A 21872-nucleotide genomic window follows, 5' to 3' on the forward strand; every position below is an offset into this window, starting at 1 on the left:
AACTAGGAAACTGTAATAAAAAACTAGTAGTAGTGATAAGTGATATAAGTTCACAAACACGATGTAGGGAAGATCTTCTCTACATCGTGTTCACAAATTATCGATATTTATACCACGATATTGTTCTTTTTGTTATATAATATTTATTATAGATATAATATATATCTTAAAAATATTATAATATATTATAATAATATATCTAAATTCGTGCATAAGTTAATTATTGTTTTTTTTTTTTAATAATAAAAAATTGTTTTGTTATTATCATGAATGTTTTATCACCGTTGAGTGAGTTTCCCACTAAAATTTAAAATACCGAACCTAAAAATACTCGTTTATAGCTAGGTATAGGTACCTAACCATTGCCGCTCGTCAACTGTCTGTATGCATTTAGCCTATACCACCCCTAGTTTAAGTTTATCGAAATTGTGACCTTACTACCTATAGAACCTTAGGCTTGATAATCAAATAATTCCAACTCTAAATCAAATAATATATAGGTTATATATTATTACAATATAATATTGGTTTAACACTAGTCAAACGTGAAACGACTCACTTGGGGTTGCACGCCTAAAACTAAAGCGTAAACAGTAAGTCTTTCATCTACACCTCTTAAGTCTTAACAGCTCTCCTGAAATGTAGGGCGGAGTGGCAATCAACATTTTCAAACTACTTGTTCGATGGGAAAGTGATTCTAGTTGGTGCATTCAGGAGGACGAATTTTAAATTTCCCAATAGTTTTCAAAATCGCCGAGAAAAACAAACAAAAAATTTAGGGAAAACGGGAATTTTGACGCATAATTAGTTTTCGACAAAATCAATTTTGATTTTTGGCCTAACTCTAAAACAAATGACCGTAGATATATAAAATTTTCGGTAAATGGAAATTTTCCCCCCGGACATTTCCCCCCCACCCCCACCCCAATTGTTTTCGGTCTAGTAGGACATTTCTCCCCCGATATATTTTTGATGCGAACATTTTCCCTCCATTTTTTTTTTGAGTTTATTATTGACTCGTAAGTAATAAGTAATAATATTGAATTTAATAATACAATGTTATTTATTATTTAATATGAAATTATTTTTTTATTTTCATAAATATAATAGATTATAAATTTATATTATGTTTGATCCTCTCAGCTACTTGAAAGTTGAAACAATAAGCAATTTTTAAAAAATAAGTATAAAATAAAATATAATTTATAAAATGGCCAAAAATTCCGACATAAAAATGATACATTTTGTAAAAAATATTTGATTACTGATTCTTTTGTTATTTCTAAACACATATTTTTTAGACTTTGTTCATATTTTTTTTTTTATGTTAAAATGTAGTATGTACCAATTTGGGTATTGAACAGTTTTATAATTGTTTTTCAATTTGATTCAAGTAGTTCAGTTGATCAAAAATATACATCTACAATTTATTATATTTATGAAAATATATGAAATAATTCCATATTAAATAATAAAGTAATATTATTAAATTGTAAACTTTGAAAAAAAAAAGGGGGGGAAATGTCCGCGATTTTAAATTTTCACTGTACATTTATATTAGCATTTGCTATACACAATAAAATATTCAAAATATTTTGACTTGTTTTGAGGTGTTTGGATATTTTTTATTTCTAATTTATTTGGTTTTTATTTTCTATGAATATCAATAAAATTTTATTTGTTGGGTAAAATAAAGCTTGAAAATTGAATTGAAGGACCCTAATATACTGTTACAATGATATTTGAAAAATATTAAAATTCCAAAATCACAATTTTTTTTATACCATTTATAGTTCGAATTTTGACAAAGATGTAAAAATTACAAAAACGCAAAAATTATTTTGAGTTAGAAATTCCTAAAATAATTTTCATTTTAATACAGGATTCCTTATAAGGTCAACTACCTTTATCAAAAAAAAAAAAAATGTCCATAAGAAAGTCAAATTAAATTTTTATGAGCGTTTGAAGTTAATAAGAAATATTTACAACATTGGATATTCAGTCGATTTCTCAAGTAGTGATTTTCTCATTTTGTTGTAATTTAAAAACGACCAACCGTAGACACTTGACATTTTATTACATATGTTTATTTTATCAATTTCTATACTTGATAAAATTTTCAAAATATTTTGTCTTGTTTTGAGCAGTTTACGGACAATTTAAAATTTCATTTTTTTTTAGTTTTTTTTTTCTATAAATATCAATAAAATTTTATTTGTTGGGCCAAAAAGCGTAAAAACGTAATACAAGGCTCCTGCCATATTGGCATTTAAACTTCGATTTTTGACAAAATGTATCAAATTTAAGATTTAAAAACGATTTTGTAGTTAAAAATGTATAAAATGTTCAACTTTTACTAAGTCGTATTACTAAGTAGTACGTAAGTAGTTAATTCTGTAACCAAAAAATCTCAAAAACATAAAAACACAGTTTTTTTTATAGTTTTTTTATGTTTACATTTTGAGGGAATTACATATTAAATAACCAAGAATAAGATTTTAGTTATTTTGTTGTAATTTTATAATATTAATTCAACTTACTGGCTACCATTTTAATAATAAGTAATAACAATATAAATATAATAATATAAAATATCCACACTGACAAACCGTCACCGCTCAGAATCGTTTTTCATATACCTAATATCAGGGATCGAAACCGTTTCAAATTTTAATGGTTACGGTTTTCTAAATTTTCTGGTTTTGGTTTAGGTTTTAAGATCGGTTTTTAAAATTTTTTGGTTTTGGTTTCGGTTTAAAAAAAGGTTTTTCAAATATTTTATCGGTTTAAAGAACGGTTTTAGAAAATTTTCGGTTTTGGTTTTTGGAACGGTTTTTAAAAATGTTCATTTTATTTTCCTGTCTAATTACTGTAGACTCGATTTTTATTATCTATTAACTATTGTAAGGGCCAAGTCTAAAGCCCTGAAATATGGCTACTTTGTATAATTAGTGTACAATATACGATACTTATAACAAATTTACGTTCAGCAGAACTATAGTATAAATTATAATTTCGTGTTATTAACTTGAATATTTCATACCTAGTTTAGATGCCTCGTGCAGTCATGCCTACTTTTGCATTCGACATAATATTATGTTGTTATAATATTATGGTTGAGATCATTATTCGATTACATTAATATTTAATTGTATATTACAATAACATCAGTACATCACACTATATTATTTGTATTCGCAATTTTGAATCACAAGTTTAGTAGTAATATATATATTAATATTTCGTAATACTCAGTAATTGCATCGGGATTTTTATCAATAAATCTGAATATAATAATTTCTTCGTATAAAAATACTAGAATTACAAATAATATAATTAACTTTATGAAATTCAAAGAAACCGACATGAGTTTCAAATTTTAATCGGTTTTTCAAGATCGGTACAAGAATGGTTTTTCAATTCTATGGTTTCGGTTTGGGTTTTGAAAACGGTTTTTTAACCGGTGTTTTAAAGCGTTTGGTTCCGGTTTCAGTTCCGGTGTTCAGAAATGAGAAAACCGCGGTATTTACCGGTTTTCCAAAAAACCAGTTAAACCGGTTTCGATCTCTGCCTAATATCATTGAATTCAAATTTAATACCATCCATTATACAGTGAGTAGTGACCCACTTGAAACTTGCTGTACAGCAAAGAGACATCCACTTACCCACCTTTTTATGTCGTTATAGGTGCGACACTAAAATTACTCGAAACCTATGAAAAAACAATTTTGTTGACTTCTATTTAATTTTTAATTCACTGTAATTATTTTGCTATAGCGTACTGAAATTTTCCAATTCAATTATTATGACGCAGACATTGTGATATGTTTTACACGATGATCGGATGATGCATGCATGCATTGCTCACTGTATTATATCTGCTTAACAATTTACACCCACGTCTCAGAGAAAACTTTTTAGAGGTAAAAATTCTTTAACACATGGTTCATAGGTAGGTACTTATTACGTTAGTATACTTAAAAATTCCAAAAATTAGAATTTAAATTTATTTATTATTTAAGGAAAACACGGAGTGAATCACGGTGGATGAAAAATAAAAATAATTAAAATGTTTACTCTTAAAGCTTACATTATAATATGTATTTAAGAAAAATACGAGAATAATGTGAATTAAACAGTCAACATTTTGAAAATTTAAGTAAAAAGGTACCTAATCATAAAATTGAATTCATCGTTTTCTCAAAAAACTATTTGTAAAAAATATAATATTGTATTCAATTATCAATTATTTATTGCTTATAAAAATATAAATTTAAAACTACTATTAATTATATCAATATATTACGACTTATAAGTAGATATTTTAAATTTGTACTTTGTTCACACATTTTAAAATATTGAACATTTTATTCGTGATAATATTACAAATTATTCTGATTACGTCTAAGATTTTTATTTACCTATTCAAAAATTTGACTTTTCGAACTATTTTTCTGTAAAAATGTATATTGTTATCCTTAAACTCTAAGCATATATTAATGAATGAAAACGAATGAGTTAAAAAATAAAATGCATATAAAATGTAAAATGTAAATAAAATATGTATCTCCAAAATATAGGTACATATAAAAAACAATTTACATAAAAATAACTTAACTTAAAAACTAGATTACTAAAGTTCCTTGTTGTTTTGATTTACAATTAGTAACTTTCTTCAAGAGGTATATCTTTTTGTTTTGGCTGCTTTTTTTTTGATCGTCCAAAACATCCAGTAGTAAAACATGTATCACCTTTCCCAAATTCTTCACCGTCCTCCATGGTTTGTGGCATTACTGTATTAAGGGTCTCTGGAAGTAGAGTACTCAATATCCCAGACAAAAGGGTCACTAGAGCAAACGTTATTGCAGGGGCTCTTATGTCATATACATCCTATAAATTGTTACTATAGTATTATTTACTATACAATTATAAAGTTAGTAAAATTGTTTATATTAAATGTATCAATTTTAAACATTAAAATATGTATTTTAACTAACCAATAGGGTAACCAAAGGAGTAAAACCACCGGCTAAACGCGCGAACATGCTTCCAAGTCCAATAGCGGTGTTTCGGACCACAGTGGGGAAACGTTCTACAGTATAATTGTAAATAATAGCAAAAGCTCCTGCTATGCAAAACTTTCCAAGGAACACAATACCAGTAGATATTGACTGTGATAATGGATCTAAAGTAGCATATTTTTTTTTTTAATATTGATATTATACAGAAATTAATTGATAAAATAAATTTACCCGAAGGGAAAAATGCAGAAACAAGCAGAGCAGTTCCTCCGACAATCATCATTGAACTGCTAAGAAATCGTCTACCCACACGATCCATTGATAATGTTACAAATACATAACTAGGCATTTCCACAGCTGCCATCACAAAAAGCATAAAATATGGGTTCCCCGGTAGATTTCCTGTTCGGAGCGAAATACCATAGTATCCAAAACTAGCAGCAAACCTAAAATGTTACCAAATAAAAATAATTATGTTTATATGAGATAATGAGAATGATAATTTGTAAATGTTAAGAATAGGTAGTTTTTTTCACAGGCAAGTATTTAGTATCTACCAACTACCCAGTAGCGAAACTAGGGGGACTATGGGCGGCTCAGTCCCCCAAAATATTCCTCATTGATTTAGATATAATCCGTCTATAAGTTACTTTAAATTAATTGTTTTTGTTAGGTGGGCTGTTGTAGCCACCAGAATTTTAACCCTAGTTATAAAAGTACCAAAAAAAATCTATTAACATATGTTACACATGATGATTAGCTAACACATGTGCTATCTGCTTATATAATATTATGTATATATGCATATGATGTATATAATTTATATTTATTATATTATAGTGACTTTACCAATAAAGACAAACATTGATCGTATTATTTCTCAGGTTTGGTGTCTTGAACAAATCCAATATCGAATACGATCGATTTTGATTGTTTTCTATGACGGGTTCGTCATTATTTAATGACAACATTTGTTCTTTTTCTAATAATATTGGCATTGTTTTATTATTGGTTTTCAGTGCTTTTTGTATAATTTTAATTGCTTCTTCTTTCCTTCCTTGGCCCCACAACCATCTTGGAGACTCGTCAATTAACCTAAAATATATTTAAATAGATTGATGTACTTATATATAAAAGCGCACCTATATTGGATATTATCCACGGTAAACAGTGGCATATTTAGACATTTTTCGTGGAGGTCCAGCTAATTTTCATGTGCAAAAAAATACCTTCTTTTCAAACAGTGAAAATAGAATATCAATGAACATTAGTCAGCAGCTTATTGGACTCACTTTTGACCGGACCATTTGAGTCCAAAGTCAATAGAGCCAAAGATCCTAAAAAAAAATGTACATGACGTGTTCGCAGGTAATGGTCGGAAATTTAAGTTCAATATCATCCGCATTGGACACACGAGATGGAGGATACTGGCTGACAAGAGATAGTCACTCTGAATGAATCCACAATCGTGTGTATATTCGTGGTCTGCTTCTTCCTGTTCGCCATGTGGATTAGCGAACGCAATGTTTCCGTGTTTCTTCCATCAGTGAAATCTGCAACTTGTTGCCTCAAAATCATTTTGACCATTTTCTTCGTGAAATCCTCGGCTCTGAACAGTGGTCCTATAACTTTGACTAACTGTCAAATGACCCTATTAACCGATGTAGTGAATTGAATAGACAATTTTTTTTGTGTGTGTTGTTATGCGTACAAATTGGGACCAGACCATTCGAGTCCAATAGGTGAATGAGCCAATTAACCGCGAGTCCAATAAGTAGTGCGTAGCGACTACTGTATTACGTTTATGGTTTATCATAGTATATCATACCTATATATATATATATTTAGTTTCAGAATTGCATATAGATAATAACATTTAAGTATATTTTTTCCTTTGATTTATAATTTTATCGAAGGTATAAACCACAATTAAAGTTTCACTGGGTCCACTGCAATAATATCATACTGTGTCAATATAAATTCAATGTATAGTACCTATTAAAATATATTCTATACAGTTCGAATAAGTATATAGACTAACTTTATTACTAATAAATAATATTATAATATTGTTTTTTTTCTATCTTCGTAACGAAGACTGAACATTGTTTACCATGAATTAATTTTATAATTATTGTTTTCAGCCTTATTGTGCATAAAAATAATCAATTTAAGTTAGGTACTTACCAGAAATGAGGAATTAGCATTAAACTATGTAATCCATATATAATTTGTAGTAAAAAGGTGTCTCTGACGAAATATCCCCACGCTGCTACGGCCATAATACCAGAAGCAAATGTTGTTTGAAATAGAATTCCACACATTGAACGTTTTGAGGGTCCTACTAACTCCATAGCTATATAAATAAATATAACAAACGTGAGTTAAATAAATTGAATGTGTCGAGTTTATTAACGAAAATTTATTTTGGGTAACACATTACACATACTTAAAACAAATCCAGAAATGTAAGACCCCGATGAACCGAAAATTCCATATACATATGTGGTAGCTATAAATATCCAATAGTTATTAAGAAATGCTACTCCGACACTAAGAAACAATTGTGCTACAGCTGAAATGCAGAAAATCTTTTTACGGCCAAATCTGTTAAAATAAGACAATTCAAATTATTATATGCATCGTGTCTTTTAATCCATATTTGTAATTATTTGAAGTCATAATATTATGAGATAATATCAATGTTTATAAAGTTTAAATGTACTCAAGAGTTGAAGAGTCTAGACTCAACACATATTAATATTATATTATTATTATTATTATTATGATAGTATGTGGCTTAACTAGGAATCTATATCTAGTCCAATTAGACAATTATTGCACATTGGATTGAATATCATAATCGTTAAGGCTTAAATTGAATATAAATATAAAATATGTCACTGAAAATGTTTAAAGTGATAGGTTCATGATATTTAGGTAGGTACATATGTATCTACTAAATCGTACGATAATTGGACGGTTTTTAAGAGAAAGGGCTTAAGTCAATTTTGAACATTTTCAGTTTATACATTAAAAAATCTGTGTGAAATTTCAAGCCGCGTTGAATGGTACCACTGTAGATGCCATGTGAGATTTGGTTTACGAGATAAAATAGAATGCGTATGGTAATAAGTCGTTATACAGAATTTTTTTTCATGAGAAAAGGCCTAAGTCACTAGTTATAACTTATTTTAATGACAAAGGGCATAAGCCTTTTAAAATTACATGCAATAGGTCTAAAGTCATGATGCGAAAGGGCATAAGTCTTATAAAATTACATACACTAGGTCTTAATTCATTATAATTTGAAGAAAATAAATAAAAACTAAAATATATTTAATAGTAAAATAACAAAACACTTATCAAACATGATTATGAATACAAAATTTAAAAACATTAAAAATTTACAAAGTTATAATGTTTTTTGTGTCTCCTGAAAAGTATCAATTTTCGACTTAAGCCCTTTCTCTTAAAAACCGTCCAATTACACTACATTGGGTACTATATAGCATTGATTATATAATACACGCAATATATAATTAATGGCACTATAAGTATACATGATAAATAATAACATTATACAGTTGAATCTAATAATAGATAATAATGAAAAAAAATGTTTACTAATAAATTTTAGTCAAACAATAAGTTTGTATTATTAAATGTAATTGGCTCAGACATTAAATATGGTGATTTTATAAATTTTTATTTAACACTACCTGCAGACTACCTATAATATAATATCTACAATAACGTTATAGATATAATATTTATTTTACGAATATTTCTATTTTCTATAAAACATATTTTCTTCGAATGTTCTTTTTAAAGGCTTTTTAAAGATTTACGGGAAAGAAATAAAATGCCATATATTATTATACCTAAATATTATATTATAATGTGGCTATCTGTCGTATACAGTACAATACAATGCATTAAGCATTGGGTATGAGGTATTAGTTAGAGGTAGGTTAGACCATAATACCTACCCAGTACCCATAATGTCTGTATAATTTATAGCATATGGGGGACGTAGTGGCTGAGCGGACTAAGGCGTCGGTTGTGACGCGCACCGACGCCAGTTTGATCCCGGCCACGGGTGGCATTTTTCTTCGGGCAGTCACGGTGTCCGGAGAGAAACGCCGCCAACCCCCACCCGGGCATGGCAGATACCTACGGGTGCCCACTAGAAAATTCGGCCAAAAACAAAAATGTGTTCCTCCAACCGTTCCCCATCGTACCAAAAACCCTACAGCTAATGGCCTCAGTTACCAGGCTTAAAATCAATGAAAAAATAAAATTAGTAATATAATAATTATATATATTAGGTGCCTAAAGTTAATGAAATATATTGTATTTTAATACCCTTGTTGTTAAACATAATATGCAAACATCAATATTTTACATTCTGCTTCTAAACATTATTACCTATGTAGTTCCTACTTTCAATTATTCAATATATTTTTACTCAACTCATTAAATAAGATACCGACATGATATCGCATATCTATATGGCTATATTGTATATCAGTGGCGTATTTAGGTTTTTGTCTGGGGGGGGGGGGGGCATATGATTTTATCCAGTAGCCCCACCTTTAAAGTTCGAGGCCAAAAGTTAAAACTTTTGCATATTATATACAGCCTATGGAGGGAATTGATCCTCTTGACCCCCCCCCCCCCCCTGTTAATACTCTACTGTAGTATATAGTAAATAAATACTATAGTAAATAAATGCAAAAAAATAAATCTAACTTTTTTATAGTTATTTAATTATTTAAGCAAATAAATTATTACCTATGCCATGCGTTATATACTTATCATTAAGCATTATTATATAATACCTACCTATAATGTAATTATGAATGTTTTAATATCTATATCTTTACACATTCAAACATAAGTATTTATAAAAATATTCAATTTTGATTATACCTACCTACCGCTACTACTATAAAAAAAATATTTTAAATTATAACTAGGTTGATAATTAATAATTAATAATTGTATATTATGTAAGCATCATAGTGCATAAATAAGTTATTATTCTACGTAATATTTATTGCAGCGTGAAAATGTATAATATACATATAAACAAACATAGCTACTATACTAATATATAATATTGTACTATCTTGGTTTGAATTACTTTCAACAAATCACTACACGTTCAGAAATGTATATTTGATAAATAGATCACTAGACTTAATTATTATAATAATTAATTAATCTTAGTCCACAAATGAGTTGTACCCGCCGATAATAAGGTAATGGTTTATTTTATTATATGGTAGCTTTTAATATTATTATTTTTTTCCTCGACCCAGCAAAAACATAATCTAAAGGTTATCAAACAACTAATACAACCGATTATTTAACGTGTACCAACTAAAACCATTATTTTATTCATTGACGTAATTATATATATTGTAACTGCATACTTATCGGCAAGACTTCCAAGCACAACTGCGCCGGTAAATACTCCAAACATGTAGCTCATCTGTGCTAAAGACCCCATCCATCGATTATCGCAAATCATATTCCACTAAAAATCAACAAATAAACCTTATAATATTATAGTTACAGTTCTGACGTTACAACACTTTTACTTAATTATAATACACGTTATTATAAAGTTTTCAAAAATAAATTAAAACCTATAGAACGACTTCGTTTACGGTACTTTATTCTCTATTGAGTTTAAAATATAATAAATGATTTTCTAAAATACGACGAGTTTCTAAAAAAATACGACAAATTATTTTTCTTTAATAATTATACCTGCGTAGCTCTAGTACTCCCGTAATATGTTTCGTTAAATGACCATTTTTCACAATTAATGGTTTTATTATAACTAATTATTGCTTGACATGAATCATTATTGAATTTGGGTGCCACGATCCAATTTGTAATATTTGATTCCGATTCTGTTTCCGGTATCAAACAACTGCAGACATAAATGCATTTGAATTATACTTCGATTCAATTTAACATAGGTAATAACTAATAAGTAGGGCCCGGATTTTTATGCAAATGAATATTCTTCTACATTTGACGTATAATAATTCTGATTAAATATCTTGATGTTTCGTAAAACGTAGATTCTACTGTTAATTTTTTTTTTGCATATTTGCATCAAAATGCATAATAATTGCATATTTCGGGGTAACTACATAAAATGTGCATATTTAATAAATACTTAATAAAATATTTTAAATTTTACTCAAAGTTTGATTGCCGATTTTGCCCGATCGCCGACGTTCCTGACAAATATAATTCGACCGAATAAAAAAAATATTTTATTTTATTTATATTATTTAATGATAACTCGATCAAAAATGAACTTTCGATAATTCTATCAAATTTACAATGCATAACAGACACTATCACGTGTCTAAAAAAATCGGGTGTCAATCTTGGAAAAAGTCTAGAATTGATTCAAAATGTAGAAAATAAACTGAGTGAAGGAGGACGAGGTATTGAATTTGTTAAAGTTAAATTATCGGAGGTATTATCAAAAAATCCCGGATTATCACAAATAAAAAAAAAATCTGAAATTATAAGCGAAGAAATAAGAAACGATGATGAAGACCTTGCAGAGTTGTCACCAGAAGATATTTCTTGTTTCAAATACGCACCCATTGTGCAGTAGACGTGGAAAGAAGTTTTTCGAAAATACAAGGTGATGCTACGTGACAATCGTAGACGTTTTCAATCTGATAATTTAAAAGCACATTTTGTTACATCATGTTGCTACTCATTCAATAATTATTAATTACTACACATTTTTATGCTTTATACACGTTTTAAAAAATAATATTTAAATTGTATTTTTTTTTCACTTAAGTTATACTATATTTTTTAATTTTTTTTAAATTTTGATTTTTTAAACAATACATTTTTTTGCATATTATTTGCATATTTTTTAATTTTTGAGTGCATATATATGTGCATATTTAACAATAAATTTTGCATAAAAATCCGGGCCCTAGTAATAAGTAATATTAAATACATATTATATATTTCAATAATAAATGTATTGAAATGAATGTACCTATATATTTGTTATTACAAAAGACAACATTTATTGCAATATTAGTTAATGATACCTATAAATAAAATACAATAATAATACTTCAATTAAAAGTTATTGGTTGAAACAATTTCAACAGTTTAATAACTTATTAGGTTTATCATTATCTTACTTTTTGTTAAAAAAAAAAAGCTATCTACAAATTACGTGAAAATACTAAATAGTGAAATTAAATACCTATTAGTTACTTATTGCATAGGCAGTTAACTATTTTTATGTACTTATACACATATGAATATAATATAAAGAATAATAATCCTAAAATGTACATATTTCAACAGATTATTTGAATAAATAAGTATAGTAAAATTAAAATAATTTTCAAAACATTAAGATCATTTTATGATTTATCTATTATATAAAATTGATTGGTTATTTTTGTTTTCATTTTTACTATAGGTATTTCGAACACCTGGAAATATATTGTTGAAAAATCTATAATTTGTATTTTATCTTCAACAAGATCGACTCAGGATAGTTTTTAAAATGTATTTTATTGATTTTAAATTTATATTAATAATTTATTTATTCAGATGGTTATATTAATAATATATATATATATCATATTATATACAAATATACAATAATATATTCATACGAGGTGAGTGAATTAAGACGATTGCCTAAACACAATAGTTAGTATATAGGTATATCTAGTATAGGTAGTAGGTACCTATCTATACTCTTTACTATCCGACTTTTTACTTTCAATAAAGTAGAAAATATACTGTAAATAGTAAATACATAAACACTAATATACTCGTATACACAAAATGTATACCTTTAAGTGCCTACTTGATAATGTGGGATCATTGAATATTCCTTAAAATAGATGTATCGATTAATTCAAATTCGCTTTCTAATGTCTGAAATAACTGTATATATTTAGTATATACTGCAGTATTATCCAACAAATAAACTAATATTGCAATTAAAAAAAGGGTCATTTTGACAAAAGTATAATTTTTTACCCGCAGATAATAAGAGTTTCTACTTTCTAGTTTTAATTTTATGCAATGCGTAGGAAGTTAGGTTAGGAAATCAATCTCATCACGTAGGTGTCTCAGAACAAGTACCTATAGTTAAGTGGGTTGAGAATAATTTGGTTGTTTATTGTATTGATACTGTCCAAGTGTCTGAGTTGTATTTTAAGATATATTTTGATAGTATTATTATTGTTAGTCTGAGAAAACGACTGAATATTTTTATATATACTTGTATTCAGGTACAGCAGCAACAGTGACTAAAGCCATCATGTGTAGACCAGCTGTGAATGCTGACATTAGATTTAGTAAAAACTGCCGCAGTTGATATTTTCCGAAGTCCCCTAAAAACATATGTATACATAACTTACACGTGGAAAAAGTTTTGGTATGCAACAATATAAAATTAATGAGCAACACATTACAACATAAAGTATAATTTAACATCATATATTATATGGCACATTATTATTTATTTTACAGAATATATAACAACGTATCATATGTATAATATATACCTATATGTTATACTTTATACGATATATTATACTGCTTAAGTAATGACAACTACTAAACACTATGTATAAATACCTTAAATTATATTTAAAGAAGACACACATTTTTGAATTTACATAATAAATCGCTTAATTAAAGGATTTATCATTCATGATTTCGTAACATAATTATTTTCATAAAAATCAATATTTTTTGTTTAACAAAAATATGATAATCCGCAAAAGGTTAATTATAACCTCAGTTAGTTGTTAGTGAAAAATAGCCTTAACGCGCTGGGTATAGTTTAATCTCAAAATAATTTCACTCAATTTTTTATTCTTTTTAAGGCTATTTAACGGCGTCTAGCTATAGCGTCTCAATATAAATACGTAGGTACGTGTTATTAACGAAAACGATTTTAGATGTATTATTGTAATTATTTAAAAAATAATCATAGACTTGATATAATTTGCTAGCAAAAAAAAACTTACTGAATACTAGTATATTTTGATTTTTTTATTTCCAAAATTGAATATAAAGTTGCATGTCATAACAACCTTACCTTTATACGTGTGGCCAAGCATATTCATAATAGAATCATTAGATGTTCAATATTTTATATCGTTTTATATAACTTTTTATGAAATTTTACCTATATATGAGCACTATATAGATCAAAACAATTAACAGCATTCGCTCTCATCTCGTCTATAATAAAATGTATGTTTCCGAGTAAAGTCGGCCTCTCTATATTACTCTATAATAATGGTTGAGACCAAGAAACTGAAAATAATGTTATAAATTAATTTAATATCAACTTAGTATAAAACTAGGTAAGTACTCAATAAAATTTAAACCGTGGAGTTTTTGATAATATGAAGAGTATTAAAAGCAAACATTATTTTTATCATTCCGTAAATAACTATTGTAGTTAATATACTTATATGTTGAAATTTATATTTTAACCTATATATAGGTAGTAATCTATATGAATAGGCTTATAGTTTGATTAAATAATAAATTATCAATTAATATACAGTACAAATTTTTTTAATGTAAACGTAGTTTGAAACTATGAAATATATCGCATCAAAATTAAACCTAGGTTTAAATTATGTTTATGTTACAATAAGCTTATTGTAACATTTACATAAATGTGTTTGAATCTGCTGTAAATTTACAAGTGGAATCACAATTAATAATTATTATGGTCCCTTCTGTAAAGCCAACTTGGAACTCTGAAAAGATTATTAGTTATTAATCCTGAGAAGGTAGGTAGGTACTCCAAAAGCCAAATAAAATTTACCATTTCAAAATTCCTATCAGAATAATTGATATAGGTACCTATTATAGACACAAGGCAGACATTTAGAATACGAAAATTAGTTTTTTTATAATTTACATTTAGTACCTAGTTATGAACAAAGTCTGGTATATTTTGGTTTAATAATAATTTTTTGTGGTAGGTGAAATGAAGAAAAATGGCTCAAAAACGTTTATAGGTACCTACATCACTCTTCAACTATATAATACAATGCATTATTATACTATGTATATATAGGTGTTATATGTATTACTTATAACTTATAAGACTAGGAAAAAATGAAAACTAACAAATTATTAATAATTACAAAAAGTGCATTTAATCTCATTTCAACAAGCTTTTAATTTTTATAATTATTAATTTTTAATACTATTGAATTTGCACGTTTAACGTATTTAATAGTTAATACAGAATATTTTAACTTTGATTAGAAATAATTTTAAATCGTTAGTCTAAGGTTTTTTTTTTATGCGGGTATAACATTTGAATTACTTTCAGGCTTCAGCAAAATATGTATTTTTGTGATAAGATATTATTATTAGATTTATTCCAACCCAATTTCTAGTAGGTAGTGAACATTATATTAATAGAAATATATTGAATATATATTATAATAATTGTAATATAAATTATAAAGTCGCTTTGCCGTAAAATTAGTTTTGAGTGGAACTCGTCAATGTAATGGATATTTTGCTAAATTTGAATTCAATAATCATTGCATACGAAAAACAATTTTGAGCGGAGACGGTGACCAGCCTCTATTTCTGAATTCTGAGGAAAGGTTATAATTTTTTATTTTACTATTACACATTTATTTTTCTATTATAAATATGTGGTACCCAGGTTAAACTAATTTATACCAAATACATCACATTTAATTATAATTTATTATTATTATTATTATTATTATTAAATTGAAATTATGACATTTTTTAAGATTCAATGAAGATAGTAAGATAAATCACAAACAACTTACCCATCTGTCTAATATAATAATATTAACTAGGTAGCATATTATTTGATTTTAGTATAGATCCAATGTAATATATATAACATCCGTTCATTATTGATTTTATAACATAAATGTTTTATACTGAATGTATGATAAATAAAAATAACAGTTTTGTAAAATACAAATTCATTCCGACTAAATATAAAAAATGGTTTTCAGAAAAATAATTTTACATACACGTCATATATTATAGTGTAAAACATGAATGAAAAGAAAATTGTAGGTAGGGAATTGATTTCTTTATATTTGTCATTCTAGTTATGTACTGCATGGATGGCGGTCAACGAAGCCCTAAAGGGCTTTCTGAATTCTGATCAAAATAAATTAGAACTAACTCAATACTTCCCGTCGATACAGTATATATTATTATTATAAAACTGCGACAAATGTATTTTGGGTTAATGGCGTAGTTGGGGCATTTTTGGCTTCATTCCATTTAAATGGGATGAACAAAACTATTATGCACAACGATAAGAAAAACATTCATAATATAATGTTCAAATCATTATTATTAGTTAAAATTGTATGATAAAACAAAATAAAGTATTTAATAATCACGAAATTAATAATTGTCTGAGAATTATAAAATAATTATCCGTGTTTGTATAATAAAACTCTACAAGTGCTTATTCTATATCTAATTTAATTTGTGTTTATTATTATTGCTAATTAACTTCTTAACACATTACAACTGTCTATAATAGTTTGTGCGTGATTTAGAGTTTTTTTAATTTTAAAAGATTTTGGTTTTGTTAAAAACGTTCAAATTTACCTAAACTTTTATATAGGTATTTAAAATTAATAATGTAGGTACTATACATTATGAGACAAAAAAATCTTTTGTGAAAACTCTATAACACAATTACACAAATTATAACTTGTAACATAGTTGTACAGAAAAAGTAATAAATAACTACAGAAAACTTAATCATCAACATATCTACGTGTTACACACACAATTAAATTGTTATCTGTTTAATTATTTATCAGGTACGATTGTTATGTGTTTTAAAATTTTATAATATTATACTACCAGCTATATGTATAATATGCACATAAAATGAACTCAATAGAGTAAATTATTTTGTGTTTTTCATTAAAAAAAAATAATTTCTATTTGTTGATAGTATGTCTTGTAAATATAGATAAATAACACGTGTTCATTCGATTTAAAGTTCATTTTCAAATATTTTATAAAGATTATAAACATAAATTACAAGTCATTAAAATTGAGGTCTTGATAACCCGATAAACGTACAAATGTAAGAAATGTACCTATATAATATGAGATCAATATGTAATATTTTATAGAAAATACAACGGAAAAATGCAAAAGACTACAAATTGTAATAACCTTGACCATATTTGTATTACAATTGATGTCGCGAATGTAATATTTATGTATATATTATATACGCATTAAATAAATATTATTCGATCGATTTCTTTAATTACTTTTACTAAAATTTCATTTTAATTTTTAGCTACAATACATATTATATTAGTGGAAATCTAATTGAATATATATTATATATAAGTTTTATATAATTCATTTTATATGCATAGGTACAATTGTATTGTCATCTACTGACTACTACCCTTTAGCACCTATATTTTAAATGAATGATATAACCTATACAAAATATGTTACATAAATACATATACATTATATATTCTACAAAGAAAGCTTTACATACAAAATAAGACTATTGTAATTTAAATAAAATATTATAAAAGCTACTATGATGAGCTATCACATCTTGATCTAGGTACATATTTTACCGACTAATATATAAAAAGTACATACTTCTAGTTTTCTAACACTTTAAATTTTAAATTAAAATGTACTTTAAAAAGAAAACATCTGATATACATTTCAATTTCATTTGCTTTAGTTAAATATAAATGAATTAATCTATAATATTTAAACGTTGTTTCTTACCTAAATTATCCATATAAAAATCAATGCTTGTACTTTTTTCCATTTTTGATGCACTGGTTTTATTTTTATTTTAAAACTTAAATTCAACTAAATTAAAAGAAATAATAACTATAGCAAACAGTTTAAAAAATCATAAATGTATTATTGTACTCATTTTATAATACTACGCAAGGGAATGTATTAAGGGAAGTGAATGAGTTGTTTTGAGCGTGGCAGTCGAATAGAAACTATAGCATCGAATACTAAGTCAGCACTGCTGCCAAAGTGCCATGCAGGATTACTTAAGAGAACACATGGCACGACAACCACTGCATTCAACCAACTGAGACATACAGAGTGATAATAATTTGTAATAAAATATATGTTATGGCTCTTTTGTTATGCATACAGAGTGCATTGAACACACAAAATGTACCTGGTAATTATATGTTAAGTAAGCAGATAAATTACCATATATAGTACCTACATAATATTAAACTGTTCGTCAGTTATGATGCAACTAAATTTTTTAGTTTTTTTTACACAAAACTATTATAGCCCAAACATATTGTACCTACTCGTTGTATTGTTAAAGATCGTATTTATTATTTTTAAATTATAATAAACATTTAATAAAATGTATAAAACTGACAAAGAAGTTTATTTTTATATTAATTGAATTCTATCTAAATACATTATTAAAGCCTAATACTACCTTTATCAAAAATAACAAATCTTTGGTTCAATTTTAATATCATAATAAAATTAAAATTATCTGAAATTAATATTGTTAAATAATCATTTTAAAATATACCATTTTTAGATTATATTAAGAGATGTTTTTGAAATTATACAGAGTGAATCACCAAGCATGTCACTGTGATTTTATTAAAATTCCGATTTTCGAAATTTTCAAGCATAATCAAGGAAAATATTTTAAAATGCGTAGATTTATAATATTATAATATATTATATTATATAGGTACCTACCTTAATCTTTCAACATGATATAATTTGTAAGAATTTTCCATGTATAATAAATACTATTTATTATATGAAATCATTTTAGAACTATTACACGTAGTCTTATATTTATTTTAATTTTATGATAACTATTAGTTCGAGTTTTGATTCAAATACTTCAACAAAAAATGATCTACTTAAAAATGTATCTACCTACAGTAGAAAAATGTTGGTTCTCTTTTTAAAAAGAGAAGTTCTTATCGCTACGAGGCCTGGTCTTCAAATTTAAATGGAAGAGAATAATCTAAATAATTGAAAACATGAACTTTTATAGCTGTATAATGTATATCTATTCAAAAATTCAAAAATCAGAATTGTATTAAATTAATTATTTTTAAAAAAATGGCAGGGGGGGCATGATTGATGAATCATTCTATATATGTTTGATATTTTTAAAATGCTTTAACATTGTGTTTGAAAACTATGAGTTAAAAGGCAGAAACATATATTAAATTATTTTTAATTTTTAATTTAGGTACCTACCCATATCTACATTTTACGCAAATTCTCGTTTTTTTAGAAAAAATAATACTTTTTTTTTATTGAGGTTATGCAAACTGTTTTTGGTTGGGACTTGCGGGAATAAAAAAACATCAAGATCTATTATTAAAATTTAGCTACGATTTGAGTTTTATAAATAGGAATTTTGAAAATGTCACCATTGAACCATTCTCATTATAATACTATTGTATTTATAAACGTATAATGTATTCTTCCAAAAAATTTAGTAGAATTATTTCTATAGCATTACTTACTACAATATATTGGTGAGTGTACCTATGTAACTATTAATAGGTTATTAAACTACCTACCTTTTAAAGATATTGATTAAATTATAGGTATAGGTACTAGGTTATTTACTGTTTCATAAGTTTCATTAAACACTCGCTATTTCATACACAATAATGTAGGTACTGTTTTTAAGATAACGTTGCGCAAGTATAAGATGTATTTTATTCTGTAGTTGTGTATCAGACGTATAGTGTACACTCACTGTACCTATGACCTATCCATGTTCTATAATCTTAGACAATATAACAGTACTTATCGGGTTTGATAATTCAAGTTTTGTGGGTCATTGCCCACATTGTTCATTATTGAATGATCTGCATTAACTTTATAATCTACGTAATTACGTCTTAATAAATTAAAATAGCTATAGATATTTATAATTATGAAATCTAAAATCTAAAATGTTTTCTAATTTTTGTAGGAACAGGAGACTCGATTTTGAGTTTGTAATCAATTATAATACTCCAAATATCATAATTATTTGACTGTTAAATATTGAATTTGTTTGTCACTTAAATCTGATTAAAATTAAAATTTGATAGGGAGTTGTTTTTAGTAATTTTACTTTTTAGAAAACAGAGTTTCGTCGCATTAAAATTCGCAATTATAACAAGTCTCTCTATAAGCTCTAACATCCACTTATTAAAACTAATAGATACCTAAGTAACTGTAAAAGTACATGCGTTCTTACAATAAAGATTCAAACAGTAATAATTTTGTTCATATACTAAAAAATAGGAAAATTCATTATAATACATTTTATTTGTATATATAGATTACATTACAAAAACAAATATATAAATAAATAAATATTTTAATATATTATAAATTGTTTGTAAATATAGGTAGGTAGGTAGGTATTTAAAGAATCATAAAATTAAACCAATAATATTACCTAATTTACAGTTCAATAAGACTATGAACAAATATTTTCGGTGTAGGTAATAATATATACATACTTTATAGGTATTTATAAATTATAAATATCGAATTTGTATTTGATGTAGGTAGGTACCTAAATAATAAGACTTGGCTGAACTATTACGGCATTATAATTAAAATGCACTACATATGTATGTTTCATCTGTAATATTGGATATGATTTAGGTATATTGACAATCTCATATTATCAAGCTTTTAAAATTCTGATATTCAAATTTATTTATTTCTGACTAAATTATTTTTATTCTTATTTCAAGAGATTAATTGTTAAATACTTATTTTCAAAAATAATATAATAAAAAATAGCTTGATTTTTATTACATTTAATAAGTGGATTTCAAGTAGATATTATTATATAATACATTTACTACTCACAGAACTTGCAAAGTAGTTATTTAAACATATCAATTATATAATTATTGTATTCGACATTTAGACGTATTTTAAAATACAGGTTTTGGCGATTGGCGAGACTGTTTTATCAAACTAACTGGTAATAATAATAATAATAATAATTGGTGAAAGTATAATAATATGGCAAACAATTTATAAAACAAAATTTTTTTTAAACACAGCAAATTGTGATTAACAATTTTTTTTTGGTTTGATAAAATAAAAGTAATATTTAAGCGATTGTTAGTACAACAACATTTGCACACTAATTTATTAGTGATTACAAATAGGTACCTTATCTTTATTTTTTGATACATTTTTCAAAAACCATCACGTACAATCTTTTTACAGTTCGTATATAGCATTATAAATTTCAAAATATAATTCTGTTTTATCTAGAATTTTTTTAAGATGGTGTCACGACCATACAATATCATAGAAATATTACGAAATACTAACTAGGCACCTATTTAATATAATATATTATATGAAAACACCAATTTGTTCTCATATAGGTAATGTAAAATCTAACCACATTAATTATTAACCAATTAAGTGTTAACCACAAACTTGTCTTAAGACTTTTTTTAATATATCTGATTTTCTCACATTATTGTTTTTAAATCTAAGTGAAAAAATTAATGACCCTTATCATAAGTTTTTTTATAATATGGTATCTAATTTAATCTAATTTAATATAATATAATATCCTCTCTAAAATTAATTTATGTATCTCCTAATCAATAACCATATATACTCATATAATTTTATTTCAAAAATAAAAATTACTTAAGTATACTATATTATGGAGGCTTTTCACCGTGTTTTATGTACATTTAAAGGGAAATTTTAAATAAAGTTTAAATGATCTAT

At 26.1% G+C, this 21872-nt stretch overlaps 1 protein-coding gene across 2 annotated transcripts; it reads right to left on the reverse strand.

Moving 5' to 3' along the window:
* Positions 1-4195: 4195 nt before the first annotated feature.
* Positions 4196-18189, reverse strand: LOC100169258 (organic cation transporter protein). 2 transcript variants are annotated; one of them, XM_029489014.1, is made up of 11 exons: positions 17871-18180; positions 14245-14375; positions 13330-13441; positions 10803-10968; positions 10463-10566; positions 7471-7628; positions 7209-7377; positions 5871-6116; positions 5253-5467; positions 4998-5185; positions 4196-4890 (listed from the first exon to the last, which is right to left on the reverse strand). In XM_029489014.1, exons 3-11 carry the CDS (start codon positions 13395-13397, stop codon positions 4663-4665), a joined length of 1542 nt encoding a protein of 513 aa, XP_029344874.1. In that variant the 5' UTR covers positions 13398-13441; positions 14245-14375; positions 17871-18180; the 3' UTR covers positions 4196-4662. The 2 variants fall into 2 exon arrangements, with proteins under 2 accessions (XP_029344874.1, XP_001951611.1); XM_001951576.5 differs by lacking the exon at positions 14245-14375 and having other exon boundaries at positions 17871-18189.
* Between the last annotated feature and the right edge of the window lie 3683 nt (positions 18190-21872).

The sequence above is a fragment of the Acyrthosiphon pisum genome, chromosome A2, assembly GCF_005508785.2.
Source record: "Acyrthosiphon pisum isolate AL4f chromosome A2, pea_aphid_22Mar2018_4r6ur, whole genome shotgun sequence".
Classification (NCBI taxonomy): Eukaryota; Metazoa; Arthropoda; class Insecta; order Hemiptera; family Aphididae; genus Acyrthosiphon; species Acyrthosiphon pisum.